At 36.2% G+C, this 22,080-nt stretch overlaps 1 protein-coding gene across 4 annotated transcripts in view; it reads left to right on the top strand.

Moving 5' to 3' along the window:
* The window catches only part of CCDC91 (coiled-coil domain containing 91), a 341,299-nt gene that overhangs the window by 87,453 nt on the left and 231,766 nt on the right, over positions 1-22,080 (top strand). For all 4 annotated transcript variants that reach the window (XM_011974648.1, XM_011974647.1, XM_011974650.1 and 1 more), the window contains one exon: positions 19,629-19,706. In XM_011974648.1, the coding sequence (XP_011830038.1) occupies positions 19,629-19,706 (78 nt within the window). The remainder of the gene's footprint in view (positions 1-19,628; positions 19,707-22,080) is intronic.

Genomic DNA, 22,080 nt, shown 5'->3' with positions numbered 1-22,080 from the left:
AGGGTTTTTATAGGCATAGGATGGGGGCGTGGCAGACCAGCGTGGTCTTGTGAGATGCAGCATTTGGGTGTGAAGGCAGGAGTGCCTGTCCTCACCTAGGCCCATGGGCACAGGCCTGAAGGGTCAAGCCCTAGCCAAGGACCATGCCCTTCCCTTCCAGCACTTTCCTAACCCCCTCCCTTATCATCACTTCGATACTAACTCTTCTGGCTCCCTGTTCCACATTTAAGGACTTTTATGATGACGTTAGATGCACTAGAATAATCCAGGATAATCTCCCTGTTTTAAAATCATCTGATTAGTAACATTGATTTCATTAACTACCTTAGTTCCTTTGCCATGTAACCTGATGTCTCCATAGGTTCCAGAAATTAGGATGTACTTATCTTTAGGATGCCATTATTCTGCCTATTACACTTAGAGTTCCTTGACCACACTTTGAAATCTATAGTTCTGTGTAGATGTTTCCTGCTATTATTTCATCATCATCATTATTTCTGAAATTTGAGGTACTCCTACATGTAGAGAGATGTGGTGAAACTAGTGAAAGGAGGCTGAGAATGAGTGGCTAGTGGGTTTGTCATCCAGGGCAAGAAAAGTCTAAAGACAACAATAGTCAACTGTGGCAAATGCTGCTGAAGGTTATCTAAAATCAGGACTGAGAAAAGACTGTTGTGTAGGTGTATTAGGCAAAATATTGCCCTCTTAAGATGTACACCTCCTAAATTCCAGAATCCGTGAATATGTTGCATGGCAAAAGGTTCTTTAAAATAGGTGTAATTACGATTCCAGACCTCAAAGTAGAGAGATTCTCTTGGATTCTCCTGATGGCCCCAGACAAATCACATCGTTCCTTAAAAATATTGAACCTTTTCTGGCTGTAGTGAGAGACACAGAGAAGCATGAGAAGAATTTGATGCCCTGCTGTTTCTGAGATGCAGAAACTGTGTGCAAAGAACTGAATTTTGTCAACAGTTCAAATTAAGAAACAAAAGAAGCCCTTCCCTAGAGCCTCCAGATAGAAAGGCAGTCAACCCTACCAGCATCTTAATTTTAACCCAGTAAGACTTGTTGACTTCTTACTTATAGAACTATAAGATAATAAACGTGTGTTGTTTTAAGCCACCAAGTTTGTAGTAATTTGTTATGACAGCAAAAGAAAACTAATATAATAGGCCATTTGTTATCTCAGTGGCCAGTTTTGGCATAATGGTGGGGAAAGTCTGTTGTAGTGAATTGAAGAGAATGAGAGGAAAGGAAATGGAATCATGATGAGTATAGAAAATTCTTCAGTGTATGAGGGGCAAGAGAAGATTTATTTTTTTGTTGAAAAATATTATAGCAAGCTTCTATCATGGGATTGATGCAGTTGAGTGGGAAAATTGATGACCAAGTGAAAGAGAGGCCTTGAGGGGTGAAGGTGGGGAGAGCAATACCCCTGAGTAGATGAGGGAATATAGGATCTAGTGGATAAGTATGCGGTATTGTCTTTAGATGGAACACAGTTCTTACAGTAACAGCAGGGAAGACTACATATGTGGGTTCAGGTACATACAGACTAGTGGATGTAATAGGCACATGTGGAAAGGCGTTTCTGTTAGCTTCCATTTTATAAGAATGGAGTAAAGAGAGTTGAGATATTGGAGATTTGAGTGTGAGAAAAATGTGAAATAGGCTCAAGTGTATAGACAGACAGGATCACTAATACTGCATATCATGCCTGTTTGTTTGACATAGCCAAATAACCTTAGGTATTCCTCTTAGGAGTCTGGCCTATCAAACTTAAGGCATTGAAGAGTAGAAAATGCATGTTTTGTGTAGTCAGGGATGTGTTTGGTGGGGATAGGGAGGTGGAGAGAGAGATTGAGAGATATTGAGAAAAAAAGTAATAAAAGAAATATATTGAGAGAGACTGAAATAGATTGAGAGCAGGAGATATACACATATATAGACATATATTGTATATACATATATATTCAAATACATATACAACCCCTCTCTTAATATCCCTATCAATTTGTCATATATAATAAATAGCATAATGTAATGTATACATATATGTTTATATGTGCATACACACATATTCATTCTCATAGCCATATATCATACTCATATGTATATGGAGGTGAGGACGAGAGAGTAGAAGGAGGAGTCTGAGGGAGAGAGTTTGAGAGGAATGATACTGAGCCATACATTCTCAGCTTTTCCTTACCAACTCAAGGATTCAGGTCACCTCACCTTGGTCACCTCACCTTTTATGTGTAGAGAGGGAGAGAGAAAGGGTGGGGTAAGAGGTCAAGAGAGTTGTTGAGTTTCCTTTTACACAGAAAAATGAGCTTAGGGAAAAGATTTCTCCAACAGTTCAATTTCTTTACCTGTACTTTCATTATTTATAAAATATGGAGGGGAGAGGAATGTGCCTTTTTCATCTTTATGGTCTTTTCTGGTTCTATAATTATGTAATTCTAAATTTATGTAACTGATTTGATAGCAAATTTTATACAGCAAATTCTTATGGAATATTTGTTTCTCATTTTATAAAACGACTTCTCTAGAAATATGTATCATCTTACCTTTTGGTACACTGGTAATTTTGTAGTCCTATCTAGGCTGATGCCTCTGTTTTTTTGACAGACAGTATGTATTATTCTAACATTAGTTCTAGGAAAATTGACATTACTTTTCTAAGAGTGAGGTAATGGTTTTGCCGGCTTGCCAGCTACTTTTGCCAGGATAGGGGAAGAGAGAAAAATAGCATCTGAAAGATGTGATTCATATTTTATAAGTCAAAAATAATTTTTTGGTATCTTAAATTCATATCTAAAATAATTAGTTTATACTTTGGAACCAATAGATATTTTAACAAAAGGAAAAAGAAACAGTGCAGTGTGAAATTTTTGGAGCATACTTGTAATAAGAAGTCAAAGTTATACTAAAGAGGTAACATTTATGTAAGAATCCAATGTAGTCACTAGCAAACTTAAAAAAAAATCTTACTTGGAGTTAATAAAACCACATACTAATCATTGCTTGACTAGTTTTATAAGGAAATAGTGAAATTTGGTGATTTTTTGCCAACAGATAATATTTGCCTATTTTTCCTTTTGTTTCCTTTTTATCATTATTGAACTCCAATGAGTATGTATTAGAAAAAAAGTCATCTTTGTGGTAAAATATAGAGTAGAAGAAATTTCCCTATAGCATGGGCTCTCTTTCCATTTCTATGAATATTTTATTCTCTCATTTGAAAAAGATTTATTTCATATATGTAATATGCTTATCAATATTCACCGTCAAATTTTATCGGCATATATAGTCTTCATTCTGAGACAGAAAGTTATGATAAAATCTCTTTGAGTTATTATCCTCCCAGTTTTCATAAAAAATAAAAGGAAAACTATGAGGAAAACTAATGTTTCCTGACTGGTTACTATGTGCAAGGCACTGTGCTATCTACTTTGAATTCATTTTCACAATGACCCTGTGAGATTCTTACTATCTTTGTTTTTGGCTAATTTTCATTGTGAGCTTGTATACATTTGATCTTAATTAACTGACTTCTTGGGACTTAATTAACACTTCTGTGTCTCACAGGTGAATTTGTGGTTGGTTCTGTTGAGAGCTGTGAATCTCAAGTGTCCTGGTGCCATGCTGGTTATACGTCCCAGGGTTTTTAGTGTAGTTGTCTATAACTAGTTATTGTAATTTGTTGCCACCCCAGTGCTTGTTTTTGATTGAAAACCATATAAAAACCTTATCATTGGGACAGCCTTAACTTTTAGAAGTGTTTTCCCTATAAAAATCAGGTTACAGTTCGGTTTTGGGTTTTGGACTCTTGGAAATTTCCCTTCTTGTACGCCAAGTACTATTCTAAGCATTAAACTATGTTATGATTTAGTTGTGTTTTTACTGGAGACACTTTTAAGTATACAATAGTGCTGGAGATGGAGTTTCTGGGCCTATCTTTGTCTATTGTCTAGAAACTCTAACCATCCCTTCAGTGTGTAGTATTTAGTTATGGGAAATTTATTGAATTAGTTTTTTACTTTTTTATATTTACCGGTTTATTAAGAAGAATATTTTAGAAGATACAAATAAAATAGCTAGATGGAGAGATACATAGGGCAAGGTATGGGGAAAGGGCATGGAGCTTCCATGTGCTCCCTGGGATTGCCACCCTCCAGGAACCTTCATGTGTCCAGTTATCTGGAAGCTCTCCAAATCCTGTCCTCTTGGTTATTTATAGTGGCTTTATGAGGTAGGCATGATGATTAAACTGTTGGCCATTGGTGATCAACTTGACCTTCAACTTCTATCCTTTCCCTTGAGGTTGGGCGATGGGACTGAATGTCCCAACCCTCTAATCCTGCCTTGGTCTTTCTGGTGACCAGCCCTATCCTGAACCTGTCAGACAAAAGACACATAAAAGACAGCACTTTGGAGACCCCAAGGATTTTAGGAGTTATGAGCCAGGAACTGGCAGTGAAAATCAGTATATATGTATGTATCATAGTACCAGAGTCTGTCCTCTGGTTTTTGACCATGGATTCCTCACATCAAAAGAATATATATAATCATTAATAATTTGTTCAGTCCATCATATTGTTTGAGGGTCTCCCAGGGTGAGGCCACTCAGGTTTGCAGATTTCCTATCAATCTTTTTAGATTCCAGAAGCAGAAGGGGTCCTGACAAATGCACAGCTTTATTTACCCTTTCAGGGATCTGGGACAATTGAGCTGAGAGAAAGTATCATCTCTTGCTCTGAGACTCTTTAGAGTTGTTAATGTAATATTGAATTTCCTTCAGTTAATAACCCACTTATTCATTTCTTTACTCTTAGTCATTATTTCTTCTTCTGTCCATTAGTACTATCACCTTTGGAAGGGACATTAGAATTGCCACTATGTTGGTCTGGATTGCAGGGAGCAGGATAAGTTTACCAAGTACCTCTTCCTCAGTCCATTCCCATTCAGATTAGGTACAGTTACATAGGTACAGTACTAATGAGCTATTTTTTTTACCACCAGGCAATATACCTACATTCACTTTTAACCCCAATTTTGCTAGATGGGGGTGAAGATGCAGCCCACCCCCATTAGGCCCTTTAGAAATTGTGAAATGAGGTTTAAAAACATAGTGACAATTCCTTGCTTAGAAATCAACTGTGCTTTCAGCATTTGTAGTTGCAGCTCTGGTCCTAGGACCACTGTATCAGGTAGGGGAAAAAAGATATTTTTAAAAAGTGATTTGAGGAAGAAAGAAAAAATATAGTTGTTATATCAGTGTATTTCTCCCTCGGCAAGAATTGCGTAGTATGCATCATCCCTTCTCACTCTTCCCCAGATCAGCCAGAAAAATAGAAATCTAGTGGGGACACTCCTTTAGTCCCGCTTATGTTGAGTGTGAGCACACAACTTGTGAAGGCATGTAAGCCAACCATTCATGCTTTTATTTCCCCATTTTAGACAACCAAGGTTTCAGCTGCCCATTCTATTTCTCTATCAGACTATTATATTACTCTAAGGAGGCCATCTCTCTGTCCATTGTTGGACATTATGGACTGTACAGTGTGTTCCTTGGTGTGAAGAAATGATGGTCAACTATCCAAATTCATGTAATATCTTCTACTCTGGTGGAACACTGTCAGTTCCTGTCCAGACCCATGTGTAGCCCTCCAGGGCTGCCAGCATCAATCTCACTTGCCTGCTATGTTTAGGGCCACCAGGGAATTTGCTCCATAGCCATCAGCAGCCTCTGTCTCCCTTATTGACAAATAGAACAGTTCCTACTGGCATTATGTATCTGAGACTGTGCAAAAGGAACATGCCTAGATTCAGCCCATGTTGGCACTGCTGCAGTGCCCCCGTACCCACTCATGTCATAGACTCAGGTGGCCACCTCAAGGCAGCACACAGGGATATCTATCTGCTTGTTGATTTCAATCACCTTCCAAACATGGAACGGAGTTCTAATGAGCATTGACTTGTTCTGTTTTAATGCATCCCTCGAAATATTGATAGCACCATGTTCCACATGAACCTTGAATTATTTTTGATGTATTACTGTTTTGTTTTCTCTCTTCTTTCTGTAACAACTATTATTTGGTTGATAGATCTACAGAACTGCCTGTTTTATCGATTTTTCTTTCCTTTATTTTCTCTCTCCAATCTGTCTGATTTTCTTAACTATTTTTCTTTTCTTTTTACTTTTTAGTCAGGGTCTCACTCTGTCACCCAAGCTGGAGTACAGTGGTGTGATCTTGATTCACTGCAACCTCTGCCTCCCAGGCTCAAGCGATCCTCCCACTTCAGCCTCCTGAGTAGCTGGGACTACAGGTGTGCGCCACCATGTCTGACTAATTTTTCTACTTTTTGTAGAGACAGAGTTTTGCTGTATTTCCCAGACTGGTCTCGAACTCCTGACCTCAAGCAGTCCACCCACCTTGACCTCCCAAAGTTCTGGGATTACAGGTGTTAGCCACCATGTCTGGCAATCTTATTTTTCAATTGATATTTTTATATGAATTATTATGTTTTGTATTTCCAAGAGCTTTATTTTTTGTTGTTCTTTGAGTCTTCTATTTTTATAGCATTTGGTTCTTGTTTTATGAGTGTCATATCTTCTCTTATTTCTTTGAGGATGTTAATATTATTTTTTATTCCTACACAGTGTTTCTTCTAACTGTGCTTTTTCCTTTTCTTTTATTGTCTGTTGATATTTGTCTTTCATTTAGAGGCTTTCTCTAAATGATTTGTTTTCCATAGGTATCTCTTATTTAGGAATAGGGCGCAGAAGGTTGTTTGGAAGCTCTATGCTGACAAATGGGGCATGATGTAGAGCAGGCTTGACGGTAGGGTTATATGACAAGGCTGTTTATTGTCAGCCCTCTCTCACTGTCAGTATCTTTGAGCAGGGCTAGTTTTATGAGTGTGCAACCTCTGCATTTGCACAGGGCCCTATGCTTATAAGACCCCCATGCTTGGTTTAATCTACTATTGACATCTTTAATTTCTTAGTTTTTGGGTAAGGTTTCCACATTTTATTTTATACTGAGTCTCAAAAATTATTTAGCTGGTCTTTCTTGCTTGGTTTGATAACATTCACTAGAGAAGGTCCATTTAGTCTCTGTCTGGTCAGGATAATCCAGGCTAAACAGGAAAGATTTCAGGGCCTTTATATTTACTGTGGAAACTTTCACTCCTTTTCTTGTTTACTGTGGTACTGCTGCCCTCATCTGTGCCTAGTGTTCCCAGTTTAGAGACCTTCTGTATTCCCCGCTTCAGAGAATAGACCCTCATTCCTCTACTACAGTTGTGTAGTGTCAAGCTCTGCAGAGTGGTGGAAGTGATCTGGGGAGGACTACATCTTAAGCAAACTTTCAGGCAATCATCCTGTTCTTAGCATTCCTTTTACCTACCCTTCCAGAGTACTTTGCTGCTGTGAAATCCTGAGTATTTTGGGTTTTCTGCAGTATTACTGAATTATTTTTCACTTTTCACAGTGCTTCTTTAAGATTCAGGTTTTTTTTTTCCATTTTGCTATTACAGTTAGCACACATGCATCTGCTTTTAGTCTTTTGTTTTCTCAACTTTGACTCTTTGCCTTTATACCTTTGTACTATTACAAGCAAAACAAAACAAAACAGAAAACCTACACTGTCTTTCAGATGTTTTAGTTGCATTTTAGGTGGCAGCAACAGTAGGTACCTATGAATAATCTGCCATTTCTTTTAAAGGTCTGGTATTATTGCTATTAATTATTATTATTAAGATCTATGTTAAATCGTTGATATCCTGTTTAGGAGAGGTGATTTAGACAAATAATTATTTTTAGACGATTAGACAAGTAATTATTTTTAACACTTAGGTAAGAAGTAATTTGAAAAAGCCTATGTCATAATCAGGAGAAATATCTTATTGTATTAATGTACTGGTGTCCCAGGCATACACTGGACAAAGTAAAAGTTGAGGTACGTGAGGTGTTTGGTGTGTGAAGGAAGAAGCTCATTCAAAGGACAGTGGAAAAGTACAGTTATTTAATTTCTAGGGCTGCTATAACAAATTACCACAAACTTGGTGGATTGAAATACAAGAAATCTATTCTCTCACAGTTCTGGGGATTAGAAGTTTGAAATTAATGTGTCGGCAGGGCCACACTCCCTCTGAAGGTTCTATGGGAAAATCTTTCCTGGTCTCCTCCAGTTTCTCATGGCACGTGACATTTCCTGGCTTCTGGCAGTATGACTGAGTCCAATTTCTGCTTCTGTCTTCTCATGGCCCTCTTCCCTGTGTCTCAAATCTCCCTCTCTTTTCTCTTAAAAGGGAATCAGTCATTGAATTTAGGGCACATTCATAAATCTTTACCTCATGGTAAATCTTTACCTTAATTATAATGCAAAGACCCTATTTCCAAATAAGATTACATTCATAGGTACCAGGGATTAGGACTTGGGCAAAACTTTTTAGGGGCACAATTCAGTCTGTTACTGTGTTCTTCCTGGCCCCACAAAATTCCTGTCCTTCACTGTGCAAAATACATTGACAGAGTCCTAGTATTCCCAGAAATCTCAACTCAGTACAACATCAGCTTTACGTTCAAAATCTCATTTAAATAACACTAACTCAAAAGTCTCAGTGTCATCATCTGAATCATCTAAACCAGATGAGGGTGAGACTGAATGTGATCAAAGTTCTTTTATTAGTAGACCTGTGGAACTAGAAAACAAGTCATCTGCTTTCAGAATACAGTGGTGGTACAGGCATCAGATTCCCATCTGAAAGAGAAAATTGGAAGAAATAAAGAAATCACCAGTTCCAAACAAATTTAAAACACAGGAAGGAAAATTCATTAGGTTTCAAGGCCTAAGACTAATCCTCTATGGCTTGATGCTTTGCCTTCTAAGCCCACGACTGCAGGTTGGTGAGTTTCTGGACTTGTGGCTCTAGTGTGATTATTGTCTGGGCCTGTGCTCCAGGTCAGTTGTCCTCTGTGCCCATGGCCCTGGCTTGGTTATGTTTTGTACTTGCAGTTCTGTTGCCATCTGTGCCTGTGGCTCTGCTGGCCTTTGACTCCGTACCCATAGCTCAAGCTGTGCCTCTGGACCCTGGGCTTTGCAACCGTAGATCTAACCTCAGGTTATTCCTCTTTTTTTTTTGAAGATTAGCACATATTTATAGCTTTCTGGTCTAATCAGCCTACTTCCTTCCTGTAGAATCTCAGCAGTCTGACAGTCGTTCTTCATTTCATTTATTTCTCCTGCATCCTAGGCTTCATCCTAGGCTTGCTATATTTTTCTTAGTATACCATTTTCAAAAACCTTGTGAATCCTCTGAGTTAATGGGATTCATGCTGTTGGACAAATGAGTTCCCCACAGATCTTTTCTAGATAACCCTATACAAGTATGCCTTGGAGATACTGCAGAGTTTGGTTCCAGACCACTGCAGTAAAGCAAATGTTGCAGTAAGTGAGTCAGATGAATTTTTTGGGTTCTTAGAGTATATAAAAGTTACGTTTGTACTATACTGTAGATTATTGTGTGTAATACCATCCATGTCTAAAAAATGTACCTAAATTAAAATGCTTATTGCTAAAACATGCTTGCAATCATCTGAGCTTTCAGTGAGTCATGATCCTTTTGCTAGTGAAGGATGTTGCCTCAGTGTTGAGAGCTGCTGTTAATAAGGGTGGTGATTGCTGAAGGTTGGTATGGCTGTTGCAGTTTCTTAAAATGAAACTGTAATGAAGTTTGCTGCATCTATTGACTCTTGCTTTCATGAAAGAGTCCTCTCTAACGTGCAGTGTTGTGTGACAGCATTTTACCCAAAATAAAACCTCTTTCAAAATTGGAGTCAGTTCTCTCAGTTCCTGCCACTGCTTTAGCACTTAAGTTTATGTAATAATATTCCAGATCCCTGGCAGCCATTTCAACAATGTTCACAGCATCTTCACCAGAAGTAGATTCCATCTCAAGAAACCACTCTCTTTGTTTGTTCCTAAGAAGCAGCTCCTTATCTGTTCAGGTGTTATGTGATTGGAGCAATTCAGTCACATCTTCAGGCTTTACTTACAACTCTAGTTTTCTTGCTATTTCTACCACATCTGTGGTGGAAAGGAATTTATTTATCATTTATTTATATTTTTTTAGCAGTAGTTCTCAACAATGGTCTTAAAATATTTGGTAAACCGTGCTGTAAGTAGATGTGCTCTCATCCAGGCTTTGTTCTTCCATTGATAGAACACAGGCAGAGCAACATAATGCTTAAGGGCCCTGGATTTTGTGGATGGTAAGTGAGCATTGGCTTCCACTTAAAGTCACCAACTGCATTAGCCCCTAACAAGAGTGTCAGCCTGTCCTTTCAAACTTTGAAGCCAGTCATTGACTTCTTCCCTCTGGCTGTGAAAGTCCTGCATGTCATCTTCCAAGAGAAGAATATTTTGTCTACATTGCAGATCTGTTGTTTAGTGTTGACACTTTCATCCATTATATCAGCTAGAACTTCTTGATAATTTGCTGCAGTTCTACATCAGCACTTGCTGCTTCACGTCACATTTTTATCTTATGGAGATAAAAATCATGAACCAATCTCTGATAACCTCAGGTTTGTCTTCTGCAGCTTCCTAACCTTTCTCAGATTTCACAGAATTGAAAAGACTTATGGCCTTGTTCTGAATTAGGCTTTGGCTTACAGGGGAATGTTGCCGCTGGTTCAGTCTTCTCCCTAGACCACTAAAACTTTCTCCATATCAGCAATTAGGCTGTATCACTTTCTTATCATCTGTGTGTTCACTGGAGTAGCACTTCCAATTTCCTCCAAAACTTATCCTTTGCGTTCATTCCCAACTTGGCTGTTGACCTGAGAGGCCTTGATTTTGGCTGCTCTAGCTTTTCATATGCCTTCCTCACTAAGGTTAATCATTTCTAGCTTTTGATTTAAAGTGAGAGCCATACGTCTCTCTCTGTCACTTGAACACTTAGCTGTTATTATAGGGTTATTAATTGGCCTGATTTCAATATTATTGTGTCTCAGGGAATAGAGAGGCTCTAGGAGAAGGGGGTAGATGGGGAAATGGTTGGTTGTTCAGTCAAAACACAGACAACATTTATTAAGTTTGCCATCTGATATGGGCATAGTTTGTGGCACCTGAAAACAATAGTAACATCAAAGATAACTGATCACAGATCACTGTAATGGGTGAACTGATAATGAAAAATTTTGAAATATTACAATTACAAATATTTGACACAGAGAACACAGAGTGAGCACACAACTTTTGGAAAAATCGTGCTGATTCATGAGGGGAACAACACACACTGGGGCCAGTTGGAAGGTGGAGAGTGGGAGGAGGGAGAGGATCAGGAAAAACAACTAATGGGTACTAGGCTTAATACCTGTATGATGAAATCATCTGTAAAATAAACCCCCATGACCCAAGTTTTCTATGTAACAAACCTTCACGTGTAGTCCTGAACTTAAAAGCATTCAATTTGTAAAAAATGCAGTATCTGTGAAGCACGGTATAATGAAGTACAGTAAAATGAATTACATGCACTTAGTGGCTAAAAACAGCAGAAATTTATGTTATGGAGGTCAGAGTTTTAAAAATCAACATCTTGGCAGGTCGTACTGCCTCCAAATGATCTAGGGGGAATACTTTGTTACCTCTTTCAGCTTCTATTAGTGCCTGATATTCTTCAGCATATGGCAGAATAACTCCATCCTCTACTTCTTCCTTCACATGCCTTTCTACTCTACATTTCTGTCTCAAATCTCCCTCTCCTTTCTCTTCTAAAAATACCAATTATTGGACTTTTGGCCCATCCTAAGTCCAGGATGATCTCATCTTATGATTCTTAACTAATTGTATCTACAGATAAACTATTTCCAAATAAGGTTATATGCACAGCTACCAGGTTTTAGGACTTGGACAAACCTTTTAGGGAGGTCATAATTCAACCCACTACAAGTACCACTTTTAACATATTTAAATATGTGAAGGCAAATATAATAATACTGTGAACAGAAAAACTCACTGTAGATAAATGACAAGAACATTAAAAAGTGATTTTTAGTATTCAGCCATTTTCCTTTTGTTCATCAAATTTTAAAATGTATTGAGAAGCTGTCTTACTAGAATGTTCCTTTCTGCTTCTGGGGTTAAAATATAATCAAACTTTGGAGACCAGACTTAAAATGGGAAAAGTCACACAATATTTTAAGAATTCTAGAGTGTTTTAGATTCTTATTGAGTGGGATGTTTGTAGATTTATTGTGTATATATAGGTTATAGACCCTTTCTTTAACATTTAGTGACTAGAAATTGTTTCTTGCTATAACCACAAAGTAGGGAGGATTTGTTGTAATTGTCCCATGCAAGTAGGCACAGCTGGTCTTAGGACTGCAAACTTTGTCTGCTCTTCCCTTCTCCCCCCTGCCACTCCTTTTTTCCTCCTCTTTTCTCCCTCTTTCTCCTTCCCTCCCTGTCCTTCCTTTCCTTGATATTTTCCTCTTTTCCTACATAGTTTTCTTCCTTCTTTCTCCCTTCTTTTTTTTTTTTTTTCTCCTGTGCTTGGCCTGAGTTAGTTTTGAGCATCTGCCTTTCAAGGCTCCATGCCTTTGAAGATCTTAACAAAGCTAAAAATAATTAATAATCTGAATCTGATGCCAATAAACTGAATCTGATGCAGAATGGAGTTTCTTTCTTCTTGGAGCACTTAATAAGGCGACACTGAAGTAGCAGTGGGAACAGAGCCAATCCAATCAACAAATTAACCAGGATCTCAGCTGGGGTTTTGCCAAAGACTACTTTTCTCAGGCTGTGCAGGATTTGGCCTTCATTCTTTAACAGAATGTGATTGGTAGAGGACATGTTGTGCTAATGGAGAATTCACAGTGGCAACAATCATGGCACTGTTGTAAACATATCATCTTCTCTTATGAATTTCATTTGAGTAGTTGTTTTCATCTTCAGGATGATGAATTTAGTGTGACCTGTTTATTCATTCCACTTTTGCTCACCACCAATTTCTTTCCTTAGTGTTTTGCCTTAGACATGGATGTGAAAATATCATGTCTGGGGTTTGTAAATTAACATATAGGAAAATTGATTACTTCTGTGCATGTATGAGTAGATTGTGAGGTCCTTTGCATACCTTCTTCATTGTATCTGTTAGGAGAATTCCAGGAGAAGTTTGCTTTTTTACTCTTGTTTTTGATTGAGAGGATTCAGCAAAGCTGATGGCTTTGGATTCTGTATGCCATGAAATTCATGCCATGTGTTAAGGCAGCCATTATTGGGATAGGAACAGTGATTAAAATTAGTCTTTTGAGATTTTCGTTATCTTACTCTAGAGGGACAATCTTATTAAGGGCATCCATTTTAGTATTGGAGATAGAGTGCTATGGCAGAATTCTTTATTTCCAGTTGTAATATTTATACTTTTAGACTGATTCTTATCATGTTTTATATTTGTCTAAATTATGGAATTAGTTTTTGAGACTGGGTTTGATTTTGAAGGGTCTGTCATGTGCTATTATTTGTTACTACATGTATAGAGAGACTGAGAAATAAGACAGAATGGAGAAGTGGAGACTAAACATTTATTCTACGGGAAAGACTTCTGTTTCATAATGCGGTGTCATGCTCATGAAACCTACTTTCGTTGCAAGGATTATGGCTCATTTAGGAAAAACAACCAGGCTTATTGCAGCTGTCAAGTGGTGTGATGAGAAATGAAGAGGTGTTGTTTTGTTGTTTTTCTTCTGTACTGATGGTATGCACATACAGTATAATCTTATCTTTTTTGCACTACTCTGGCATTTATAATTAGGCCATTTAGGTGTGTTGGATTTTTCAGATTTTGGGAGGGGTAATTTTGTACCATTTCTTATTCAGACTGTTTTCATGTATGGGTTGTGTGTTATCCCACCATCTTTATTTTGATTTCTTGCCCCATAGATATCCTTTTGGAATATCTGGAGGTGTTTGTGTCTGCCTTCTCCAATATAGTTGATTAGTTATTGTGAAAGGGATGTAATCTTGTGGCTTCCACAAAAGTGGTGGTGAAGCCTATATTGGAAAACCTTTCCAAATCAGATATTGTTTGCTAATAATGTTCTGGTAGGCTAATTGTAGACTGGCTCTTGACCAAATAATTTGGAAGGGGAGAGGCAGCTGCTTTCTGATAGATGGAATATAATGTGGTTAGTTGATCTTTGGAATTTCTTTATCTTTTTAAGATCACTGTAATAATTCATTCCAAACACATCAATTAAATGCTGACTTTTAACCATCCGTGTAGCAGAGGATCCTGTTGCTATGCATGAATTAATTTCTTAGAAGTATTAGTAGAAGTTCTATTTGGCTTGGTAATTACCAACAAAAATAGGATATGAGCTTTTTAAAAGAAAGTCTTTATTCAGATGTTCATATCATGTGTTGCTGTCAATATACCAGTGATGGTCACCAAAAATATTTTTTGTTAATATTTCACTGTTTTGGAAAGCACCTTTATTTGTTGATTGTATGGTTCCTTGTTTACATGTGTATCTTTTAAAAAATTTCTTGAATGCTTATCATGTCCAGGCATATTAAGAGTATGAGACTTAGGTATATTTAATCATTTTAGTTAAGAAGCAGTTGGAATAGGAGCAGTTATGGGTAGAGGAGGATTGGTTGGAATGTGCTTACATTTACCTTTGAAAAGCACGTTTGGATCAGTTTTGTCGGATGAAAACTTCTGGTTAGCAGTAATAAATTGATGAATGAATATTTCAAATTTTACATACCATGACTAGTTATATGTCTTTGCTTCACCACAATGTATGAAATATGATATGTGATTCTGTGTTTTATTGATTTATATGCAGAAAACATACCTGTTGATGAGGGAATGAGAATACATTCAAATAGCTTGATTTTGATAGGATATTTTCAAATAAGCAGCATTAGGGTGGCTATCAGGAGATCAGTTTAGGCTTTGCTGTGCCGTTATTGAACAATACCTGGCGCACAATCATTTTAGTGACTTTAAACAAAGTTTTTGACTTATCTGGGCTTCAGTATCTTCATTTACAAAATGAACATATTGGAATAGTTTACTTTGGCAGTCTCTTTTTGCTTAAAATTTCCGTAGTTTTATTTAAGGTGAGGAAATTTGCCTTTGTCTTCTCTTTCTAGTCATGTTTTGGGGTTTGACATTTTGAAAGAAAGTTATCATTGTGGTTAAATTTGGCTTGACTCCCTTAAAGATGGGCTGTAAATATTTGGCTGTATATTCTTGAAATGAATTTTAGTATGACTACTTGGTTATTTCTGTGGACAGACTGTTGTGTCACATTGTGGTTGTATGATTGCCATTAATAACTTTGAAGTAAGCAAAGGAGGGTTGATTGATTTGTTTGTAACATACTGTACTATAGGATAGTATTAAGAAAGTTGGAAGTTGGAAGTGTATCTTAGAAATAATTTATCATCTCCCTCATTTAACAGATAGAGAAACGTACCCAAAAAATGTTTTTTTAATTTATATGCTTAGCTTGTATCAGAAAAAGAACATTGGTTTTATTCTCATTCAGTCATTCAGCAAACATCTATTTGAACCTGTCAGGGAGCCTCCTTTTGAAGACCAGGTTGTGAATAGTGTTATTAACATTTTTATTTTGATGTAAAATAGTTCTGTCTCTCTTTGATGAAGAAGGAAACACCTTTTGCTCTTCCCAAATATATTTCGCCTTCAAATCTTGACCATTCTATTTCTTCTTTATTCAGTGCTTATTGACTGAGCTGATATTCTATATAATGTACCATTTAAGGTACATATATTCAGTGTCAAGTAAAATTTCACCCTCTCAAATTGAACTTACTATCAAACTGTGAAATCTTTGTGATGTCCTTTTTTCTTCACTTTAATAAGCGCCATAGTGTTGTGGAGTACTAGCACTACCTCTTCCAATATAGTTGGGGCATATAGGAATGAACAATAAATGTAAAACATAGTGATAGGTGCTGTGAGAAAAATAAAACGTGATTAGTGGATATTGATCAGTGGTGTACTCTTTTATATATGTGGTCAGGAAAAGTCTCTTTAGTAAGATAATTTTTGAGCATGATGTAGAGGAAGTGAACATTCAATATCTGGGGTAAATAGCATTTGAAGCACAGCAGCAAATAGCAAGTATAGCAAGTGTAATAGTCTTACACTTTTAATAGCACACCAATACTTCTTTTTTTTCTTTTTAAGATGGAGTCTTGCTCTGTTGCCCAGGCTGGAGTGCAGTGGCGCAATCTTGGCTTACCATAACCTCTGCCTCCTGGGTTCAAGTGATTCTCCTTCCTCAGCCTTCCGAGTAGCTAGGACTACAGGCTCCCACCACCATGCCCGGCTAATTTTTGTGTTTTTAGTAGAGATGGGGTCTCACTATGTTGGCCAGGCTGGTCTCGAACCCCTGACCTCGTGATCTGCCCGCCTCGGCCTCCCAAAGTGCTGGGATTATAGGTGTGAGCCACTGTGCCCAGCCGTACACCAATACTTTTTAATGACTAATGTCATTATTCAGAGCCATAGATATTGAATGATTATACTATAATTGAAATGATGTACATTTATTTTCAATTTGTAATTAATTAGGCCAAAGAATATATTCTTCTTTAGCTTCACTTATGGCATCTAGGTTAATTTGCTTTGCTTTAGGCTAATTAACTCTTAATTTTTAAAGATCTTTAAACTTTTTTGGTAGTCTCTTCAATTTTTAAATTAGTAATAGTTATTGTCAAGAGGGAAAGAAAATAATATTTAATCAGATAAGTTTAAAAAATGCTGGTTTTACTAAAGGTAAACAGATTACTTACGAGTTTGTCAGAGGTTTTTAATATGTGAATATATGTTGTTAATTTCCACAATTTGTTTGACCATGGTAACCTATTTTATGTTAGCTTTTCTGTTTTATAAAGCACTCTCTGGATAACACTAGTGTATCTGACTGCATATATCCCCAGGGTAGGATGTATGCATCCCAAGAACTGCCTATGATGATCCACTAGGTTATAAACATAAAATGGCAGAATATTTATTTCTATTTAATTTTAAAAATGTTGAGCAATGAAAATAAAAGCTGTGCTAATATTTAGTAAATGGGTTGGCGCTTTTGCCTTACCTAGTTCCTTACATGAAACAGTAATATACTATTTGTGAATTATAACTTGACATGAATGGGAGTTCCGAAGTGATGAGTTTTAGTGATGTCCTCATTTGTTTGCTTGTTTATAGTGTAGTGTAGTACAAGAATTTTCTTAAACAGGTAAATGTATTTAGTTATTATTACCTAGTTTTAACTAAAATAGCTCCCACAAAAATGGGAAACTATCTTAAAATAGATTGTTGCCATGAAACATGTATTTATAATCATACTAATAAAAATCTGTGTTTATGACAATTGCTGTTGATTCTTTATGATTAGGTAGTTGAGCAAATTGTGATTTAGCTGTAATATGACAAGATAAAGGGCTTACCGGAAAAAAGAATTAGATGTTGATAATGAAATGTGACCTGTTTAATCAGTAAGGTATAATAAATAAGGGGAATTGATGAAAAAGGAAGTAGTAGCAGTAAATGGACAAGAACTATCAGCATTCTCTTTTTTCCTAAATATAGTTGCAGCTTAATTTTCTCTCAGAGCTCTTTCAAGTGACAGTGAGTTGTTCTTTGCAGTCATTCACGGTGGGTCACAGGCTGGCAGAGGCAGCGCCGGTTGCAACACGTGTCTTCTGCTGTCATCTTAGGCAGTGACATCCTGCAAGCCAATGTCAGAAGGGGAGTGTGTGAAAGATTGTATAGGAGGTTTATGTGGTTCATCACTCCAACCAACCTGGCATTAGTATAATAAATCCCACTTGATTGAGATGTATTCTTTATGTCAGTAGGTTTAATTTGCTGTTATTTTCTTTAGGATATCAGTCTTTGTATTTATAAAAGAGATTTAACTCAGAATTTTCTTTTCTTCTAAATAACTTTGCAGATTTTAGTATAAAGGGCATATTTTCCAAATAAAATATGGTAGGGAGTATTCCTTCTTTTCACATTCTCTGGAAGAGTTTGTGGAAGATATCTGTTAATTTTTTCTTAAATGTTTCTTAAGATTCACCTATGAAGCTTTGCGTGTATAGAGATTCCGTGTATCTGGAGAATTTTTTGTGTATGTGATTGTTTTTTTAGTTAATACAGGCACAGTTTCTTTAACACATATAGTACTATTCAAATTTTGTAATTCTTGTTTTAGTTTTGGTAAATTGTGTTTTTTGTTTTGGAGTTTTAAAATTTTATGTAAAATTTTATATTTATTGATGTATTTTGTAATATCTTCTCATTTTTTGAAATATTTATAGATTATATAATGTCCTGCATTTGTGCCTGATGTTGGAAGTTTTGTGGATTTTTTCACTTCATTATTTATTATCTTACTACTTATTTCACTTTTTTCTCGTCTTTTTTCTCTTTTTGCTTTCTTTGACTTACTCTGTCCTATTTTAAAAGATTCTTAAAAATATTTTCCATCATACTATTCTTTTTGCTGTAGTCTTTATTTATTTTATTTTATTTTTTTTCCACTCTCTTTTAGTTTCCTAATTCTGTTTCCGACTCTCTTTCATCTGATTATGTCATCTATTGAGTTATTAATAGTACATATTTCTCGGGTCTAGAATTTCTATTTTATGAATTCCAGTTCTCTGGTGAAAGTCTCTGTCCTCTCTGTTTTCTCCATTTCCCTTCTGTTTTTCGGATGTATTAAGAACTCTTACATACATTTTAAAGACTCTGTAATAACTAGCATCGAAACCACCTATGGCCCCATCTCTGGACCTATTTCTTTTGTCTTACCTGTTTTCTGTGTGTGTGGGTGTAGGTGTGGGTGTGTGTTCCATTTTAGTTTTGTCATTCTTATTTCTGATAATTTTGTTTCGGAAGCTGGGCATCATATTTGAAAAACTGGAAAGACTGTAGGATGTTAACAATGTCCAAAGAGACTTCATCCTCTCCTGTCCTAGGTAGGTAGAATTGGGGGCTAATCATCTTATTCCAGTGGTTCTCAAACTTTGGGATGTATTAAAAATACAGAGGCCAAGGCTTGTTGCGGTGACGCAGGGTCTCCCATCTCTCGATCTAGGTCAAGAATTGCCAGATACCCCAAGGGAAAGCACCTTTGCCTTGTGTTATCTCGCCTGTCAACATGGTTTTCCTTTTTCTGTTATTTCCCTTTAATTCCTCATTGCCTCAGTGTTCCCCAATGCTTTTAAGCAAAGCTTGTGTGTGTGTGTGTATACATATATGTATATGTGTGTGTATATATATCAATAAAATATTATATATTACATCTCTAATATGTAAATATATAATATATAATATAGATATCTATATTATATATAATATAAATATATATTATATATAAATATATATTTTATATATATAAAGATGTATTTTATATATATACACTTTTTTCCTGTTTCCAGCTGTAGCATTGATGTGCTACAAACCACTGAATCATGCATGGAAGCAGCAAAAGTCTATGGTTTTATTATTTTGAAAACAAAACAGACGAAAAACTCATGGTTTTAGTTTCCTTTTTCTTTCAGGAAAAACATAAACAAGAATTGGAAGACATGAGGAAAGCTGGTCACGAAGCCCTCAGCATTATTGTGGATGAATATAAGGTAGAAGTTTGAGAGTGTTGCTTACTTTTTTAAACCTTGGATAACTTTAGTAAAAAATGTACACATGTAGGTATGTGCAAACATATGCAAATTATATGTGTAGTCTTATTTTGCTACAGAATTTCTTTCCATTCAGCAGTAAATATCCATTGAAAGCATATTTGGTGGATAACAAAGGTTAAATTAGACACTGTTCTAGATTTGAGAAAGTTTGAGAATATTTGAGAATATAATATCAGCAGGTGAGGAAATTTAAGTACAAAATAATATAGAATTAATTGCTAGATTATCTTTTTTGTCTCTGCTGTGGTTCCTCTGACAGCAAAAATATTAAGGCATGAAATATATCAGAAAAAATACCATTATACCTTTTTGCTTTTCTTAAATTAAATCGATTTAGGTACACTTTAGCAATAACAAATTATAATGTCAATATCATAGATATACAGTAAAACATTAATATTTAAAATTATTTTAAAAATTATTCAATTCTGTGCTTGCATAAGCTGAATTATTTAAAGCATATTGAGCATTTAATGTCAAATTTTTATTTCCCTTTAAGCTTCATGTTAGATCATTTTTCTTTTACAAGTAATGAAGGAATGAATACATTTTTATTGAAATAAAATACAGTTATCCCCAGAAGTAACCAGTATTGGCAGTTCCATTGTACATTCTTCTAAGAGATTCTCTATCTACTTGTATATACTTATATGCTCATAACATGCTATATAGTTTTCAATTGATTTAAAAAATGTTATCTTACTAAATTTACTCTTTCTTGCTGTATTTACTCACTGACTTGGAGACATTTTCATGTCAGTATATATAAACTTTTCCTATTTTTGTTACTCTTCTATAGTTTTCACAGTATTAAATATACCATAATTTGTTTAACCATACATGTTTAGATAGGCATTTTGTTTTTCATTGTTCATTATAATAATAAATATAAAAAATTCTCCCTATTACAGTTAGAATATAGAAATTTTTGTGTTGTTGATTAAACTTCCTCACTAGACTTGTTAGAAGTTAATGTCATTTTAGTTGATAATTTAGTATCAAAAGCTTCCTTAAGAAATCATTTGGGCCGGGCGCGGTGGCTGAAGCCTGTAATCCCAGCACTTTGGGAGGCCGAGGCGGGTGGATCACGAGGTCAGGATATCGAGACCATCCTGGCTAAAACGGTGAAACCCCGTCTCTACTAAAAATACAAAAAATTAGCCGGGCATGGTGGCGGGTGCCTATAGTCCCAGCTACTCAGGAGGCTGAGGCAGGAGAATGGTGTGAACCCGGGAGGTGGAGCTTGCAGTGAGCCGAGATTGTGCCACTACACTCTAGCCTGTGCGACAGAGCAAGACTCCATCTCAAAAAAAAAAAAGGGGGGGAAATTATTTGAATAAAAGTAGGAAAATAAATAGATCCAGAATTAAGTGAAAAGTGTCTTTTTTTTTCCCCCACACGTAGGGTATTAAAATAGTCTACTAGATATGTCTTAGGACATGAAAGGCCATTTTTGTGACCATACCTAATGTAGTAGTTGATGCTTGTTGTTAAAAAGGTCATTAAAAAGTGTCTGATTTTGGTGGAGCGTGGTGGTTCACACCTGTAATTTCAACACTTTGGGAGGCCAAGGCGGGCAGATCACCTGAGGTCAGGGGGTCCAGACCAGCCTGGCCAACATGGTGAAACCCCATTTCTATTAAAAATATAAAAATTAGCTGGGCATGGTGGTGCACACCTGTAATCCCAGCTACTCAGGAGGCTGAGGCAGGAGAATTGCTTGGATCCTGGAGGCGGAGTTTGCAGTGAGCCGAGATTGTGCCACTGCACTCCTGCCTGGGTGACAGAGTGAGACTCCGTCTCAAAAAAAAAAAAAAAAAAAAAAAGTCTGATTTTTATAGCAGTGATAATTGGCCCTTTTATAATGTTTTTAATATTTATTAGTATAAACCGGTTTTACAGTTATTGAGTTGAGGAAAAGTCCTATATTATTATAGTATTGATTTTGACAACTTATTTTATCCCTAACGCTGAGGGTAGGAAGAATTAAAATACAGTTGGCCTAATATATTTGCAGATTCCATAACCATGGATGAGAAATATTTGGGGAAGAAAAGCAATAAAAATAATAGTACAACAGTAAAAAGTGACACAAATTACTTGCTATCTAAAAAAATAGAAGCATATGGTAAAATAATTATAACATGAACTTCTTATGCTTGAATCTAGAATCGTTAAAAAAATCATTCCACTTCTTGTTCTTAATGTGCCACAAATCATCAACACGTTATGATTTTTTTCTATATGAATTATTTTCCCTTTTTCCATACTATTATGAAAGCCGATTCTCAGCATATTTTAGAACACCTTG

This window comes from Mandrillus leucophaeus, unplaced genomic scaffold (genome assembly GCF_000951045.1).
Source record: "Mandrillus leucophaeus isolate KB7577 unplaced genomic scaffold, Mleu.le_1.0 Scaffold1470, whole genome shotgun sequence".
Lineage (NCBI taxonomy): Eukaryota > Metazoa > Chordata > Mammalia > Primates > Cercopithecidae > Mandrillus > Mandrillus leucophaeus.
The sequence above is the reverse complement of the archived record's forward strand: the minus strand, read 5'-3'. Positions and strand labels throughout refer to the sequence as shown.